The sequence below is a fragment of the Notamacropus eugenii genome, chromosome 6, assembly GCF_028372415.1.
Source record: "Notamacropus eugenii isolate mMacEug1 chromosome 6, mMacEug1.pri_v2, whole genome shotgun sequence".
Classification (NCBI taxonomy): Eukaryota; Metazoa; Chordata; class Mammalia; order Diprotodontia; family Macropodidae; genus Notamacropus; species Notamacropus eugenii.
The window spans coordinates 373,921,199-373,926,414 of record NC_092877.1 but is presented as its reverse complement, the minus strand read 5'-3'; the positions used below and the strand labels follow the sequence as shown (position 1 = coordinate 373,926,414).

At 34.4% G+C, this 5,216-nt stretch overlaps 1 protein-coding gene across 1 annotated transcript; it reads right to left on the bottom strand.

The window, feature by feature from the left end:
- Positions 1-3,297: 3,297 nt before the first annotated feature.
- On the bottom strand, positions 3,298-4,254 carry LOC140510240 (olfactory receptor 5K1-like). The gene has a single exon (XM_072618690.1). The coding sequence runs from the start codon at positions 4,252-4,254 to the stop codon at positions 3,298-3,300; it is 957 nt and encodes a 318-aa protein (XP_072474791.1).
- Positions 4,255-5,216: the final 962 nt, after the last annotated feature.

Below are 5,216 nucleotides of genomic sequence, written 5' to 3'. Positions count from 1 at the left end.
ATTATCAAGGAAAACTGCCCTGATGTTCTAGAACCAGAGGATAAAGTAGAAATGGAAAGAATTCACCATTCACCTCCTGAAATAGAACCCAAAAAAGAACTCCTAGTAATATTGTAATCAAATTCCAGAATTCCCAAGGTAAGGAGAAAATATTCCAAGCAGCCAAAAAGAAACAATTGAAGTATTGTGGAAATACAATCAGAAAAGAAATAAAATTTAGCAGCTTCTACTCTAAGGGACTGAAGGATTTGGAATATGATATTCCAGAGGTCAAAGAAGATAGAATTAAAACCAAGAATCACCTACCCACCAAAACTGAGTATAATACTTCAGGGAAAAAATGGAATTTCATTGAAATAGAGGATTTCCAAACATTCTTGTTGAACAGATCAGAAGTGAATAGAAAACTTGACTCTCAAATATAAGAAACAAGAGAAACATGAAAAGGTAAACAGGAAAGAAAATCCTTAAGGAACTCATGAAAGGCGAACTGTTTAGATTCCTACATGGAACGATGTTAGTTGCAACTCCTGAGACCTTTTTCAATATTAGAGTAGTTAGAAGAAATATATATATATATGTAAGTAGGTATGGTTTTGTATGCATATACATTACATATATATACATACATATATTTATATTTATATTTACAAATGTAGGTTTGTATATGTATATGGGAGAATACCTAAAAAATGAAATTTCTATTGAGTGGAATGTACTAGGAGTAAGGGTAAGAGAGAGGTAGAATGTAGCAAATCATCTCACATAAAAAAGGCAAGAATTAGATTTTACAATGGAGGTGAAGAGGGAGGAGATGAAAGAAAATAAGTGAGTCTTAATCTCATGGGATTTGATTTAAATGGAGAATAACACACATTGAATTGTATATGAAAATCTATTTTACCCTGCAGGAAGTCAAGGGGGAAGGGGATAGAGGAGGGAAATTAATAAATGGGGCAGCAAATTGGGGAAAAGGATAATCAGAAGCAAATGTTATTGTGGGAGGACAGGTCAAGAGGGAGAATGGAATAATTGAAGGGCAGGATAGGAGAGATGGAAATGTGATTAGTCCTTTGCAACATAACTATTATGGAAGTATTGTTCATTGTCACACTTATATGACATATTGAATTGCTTGTTTTCTCCATGAGAGTGGATGGAGAATGAGGAAAGGGGAGATTATGGTACTCATAGCTTTAATAATGAGTTAAATATTGTTTTAGCTTGAAATAACTGGAAAATAAGATACACAGGAAACTGGGTGTAGAAATCTATTTTTGCCCTACAGAAAAATAAAGGGGAAGGGGATAGAAGAAGGGGGAGTTAATAGAATGGAAGGCAGACTGGAGAAAAGGGCAGGGGAAAAAAAAGGACGTTTTCCCCTGGAATATTGTCACTAAAAAATCAATCTGTCTGAAACTGAGTGGCTGCATGACGGAACTCATCTTCTCAGGAAAGAAAAAAACTTTTTTCTAAAGAACCACACTTTTTTCATTGCCACCATTTCACCCACACCAGCAATAACTACCATTTCACCTAGTCTTCAAAACTCAGTCTTTCTTTGACTTCCTCTTCTGCTCCTTTCCCTAAATCAATTTTCTTCAAAAAAGTCCCATATTTTTCTATCACACCATTTTGTCCTTGTTTTCACTCTCTCATGACAAGATTACTGCAAAAGTATTTACACTGGAATCCATGACTTCAGAGCACGAATTACCCTGTCAACAAATTAACGCTTCCAAAACATTGTTTTATTGTTCTCATTTCCCCAATGTATAGCACTACTCAATAGACTTCAATGGCTCCCTCTCATCTACAGGATAAAGTCAAAGTTCCTCAGCCAATCCATCAGGGTCCTCAATTAACTGACTTACCTTACTTAATCAAACTCATGTCTCCTCAGCATATATCTCTTCTACAATCAGGTTTCTCTCGTCGGTGTGCTCACAAAGCTTGTTCAAAGCTATAGCTCATTCTTGTGCTTAGTCAATCATCCTTGCTTGAAGTACTTCCTTCAGTCTTTCCTATGTGAATCTTGTTCACTTTTCAAGACCTAAGTTAACCCCTTGTATAAACTCCCCCATTATTACACTTCTGTTCATTGATTTCTTTGCCATTTAAATTCCTGTAATGTATCTGAACCACAAATCCAGCATTTCTTCATATTGTATACTGTTTAATTCTTTTCTCTTTTGTGTGCTGATTTCACTGTTAGTCATTTCAGGATAGGAAGTATGTCTTTAGGGTATGTTTTTGTATTCCCCAGAGCAGGAAGAACAGTAGTAAAACAAGAATATTTTTTGTATCAAAGTTTCTGAGGTAAATGCTACAAATTTATAGTATCTACTATAATATAAGTTGAGAATCTTAAGGTGTCAGTAAGTCCATTAATAAAATTATTTACCCTGGATTCAAAGAGGTTACACAGTTTTACTTTCCTACTCATGAAGTAGACAGATAACACCATTTGGGGAAATATTGCTTTAACTTTTTGACTAGTTTAAGAATGGCAAGAGTGATGAATTGTCTTTTAAGATTAATTTGATAATAATCTCATGATATTTGTGAGACAACTACCATCATAGAACAATAAGTTTTGACATGACTTTAATGATGTAACAAGTGTTTTCTGTGAAAATCCACTTTCCAAAGAAATCTCTTCAGAAAACTTCAAGTTCAGAACCAAACTGCTGGAGAAGAGCCTACGTTAAGTATGGAGTGATCATATTGAATTCATTGAATTCATTTAAGACTATTTTTGAGAGATTTGTGGGGACAGAGACTTTATTTTGAGGTTTTTATTTTGTTTTTCTTAATCTGCTTGTATTGTTTTCCAGTTTGTGTTTACTTTATATTACTGTCATCTGCCTTCTGCTCTAGAGACTTGAAATAAAAAGACAAAGAAAAAGAAAGACCTTGTACAAAATCAACTGCTATTCCCTAATGGTGATGTATCTTCCTTTATATTTCCTACTGAATCCTACAATGGCATAGGTCCATGGTATTATGCATAATGTTCAACACATTCTTCTTTTCTATATTTATCTCTAATGGTGTGCTGACTTCTTGAGTTTTCTGATCACTCCTGTATGACACTATCCATACTGAAAATAATCTTATTTTTAGGACTTGAAGTTAAGATAATAATAGTACCCTATTTCAAAATTTCTGCATTTATTGATTTGTTTCTCAATTAGACTTTATACTTTTCTGAGTTAATGTTATCCAAAATATTTCTCTTTCATTTTTGGATTTCTTGGTTTATGAAAAGCTTAACCATATTGAAACCAGAAAATCTCAGTGTACAAATTTTGTTCCAAATCTCCCTGAGATGATTTTCTCCATAATTTTTCTCAGTGCACTAATTACTTCCTTGTTTCTCAAGCTATAAATAAAAGGGTTTAAAAGGGGAATTACTATTGTATAAAAAACAGCAAGGGGTATGTCAATGGCTCCTTCATCAACAGCACCTGGTCGAATATACATGATGAGAAGTGAACCATAAAACATCAAGATAGATACAAAATGGGATGCACAGGTGGAAAAGGCTTTGCCTCGTCCCTCCTTTGATTTCATCCTAAAGATAGTCGAAAGGATGTAAAGATAAGACAGTAAGACAACTCCTATACTGAAGACTTGAACAGAACCTGAGAAAATGAATATCATCAATTCATTAATATAAGGATCAGTACAAGAGAGTCGGTATAAAGGAAGAACATCACAAAAAAAATGATTGATTTGATGTGACTTACAGAAAGTTAATCTGAATAGAAAGCCAACATGAATCATGGAATGTAGGTTGCCAGCTACAAATGATCCAATGATCATCTGAATGCAGAGTTTCTTTGACATCATGATGGGATAATGAAGTGGATTACATATCGCTACATAGCGGTCATATGCCATGGATGCCAGGAGAAAACAGGCTGTAGTTTCAGCTAAGCAAAGACAATAAAATTGTACCATACATTCATGAAGGGAAATCATTCTATCCTTAGAAAAGAAGTTCATTAACATCTTAGGAGTAATAGCACATGAATTAAAAGCATCCATAAATGCCAAGTTACCAAGAAACAAATACATAGGTGAGTGTAGTTGGGGTTCAATTGAAATTAATATCACCAGTCCAATGTTGCCTAGTATGGTTATCACGTAGATTATAAGGAAAAGTATGAATAGAAGAATCTTCAGTTCTTGATGATCTGTAAATCCAGTGAGGATAAACTCAGTTGTCAAAGAGACATTTTCAGTCATCTCAGTGTCCTGAAAACAGAGATTTTGGATATGTATTAGAATACACTTCAAAACATACCTACTTCTTTCTCCTAACTTCTTTCAGGAGAGATTAGAGTGCAAAGAAGTCTAAGTTTGTTTGGTGTTATATCCTTAACTCTAAAGTATACCCACCTCAATCAATGAACATTCATTAAGTATAAGGCACTGTACTAAGTGCTGGGGATACAAAAAGTGCCAAAACATTTTTCGTGCCCTCAAGGAGTTCACAATGGGTGAGAGAATATGTAAATAAGTGTATACAAACAAGCCATATACTGGCTAAATAGAAAAAAATTTATAAAAAAAAACACTAGAATTAAATGAGGTTGCAAAAGACTTCCTGTAAAAGATGAAATTTTCATTGGCATTTGAAGCCAGGGAAATCAATAGGTAGAGTTGAGGAAAGAGAGAATTCCAGGCATAGGGGATAGCCCAAGGAAAAGCCTAGAGCCAAGAGATGTACTGTCTTATTCACTTACAAGGGAATATTAATTTCTCAGAGATTTTATGGTTGTAGCTTCTGAAACTTTTTTCAGGGCTGGAGAGAAAAGATCAGAATAGATAGGTCTGGCCTCTTTTTGCATGGTTTAAGAAACTATCCTGTGTTCAAAAGGTTCCTTTTCAAGAATTTATGTGAGTCTAGTCTATTATCAAGGATGAGTGTGATATAATTTCAAACTATGAAAATGTTAATAGCTGATAATCTCCTATATAGGAGATTTTTTTAAAAACTAAGTGTCATTTGCTAGTATTTTCCTTTAGCTAACAATGACGATAGCCATTGGTCCATCTATTCCAAAACCACATGCTCTTCCATGTTTTGGGCTTGGAAATTCCACAAGAATTAGCACTTGTGTATTCGTGATCTATCCATTTCTCAAACCCAGCCTCAGATCAGCTGTGTGACCCTGGAAAAGTCACTTAATCTCTGTTTTCCTCCA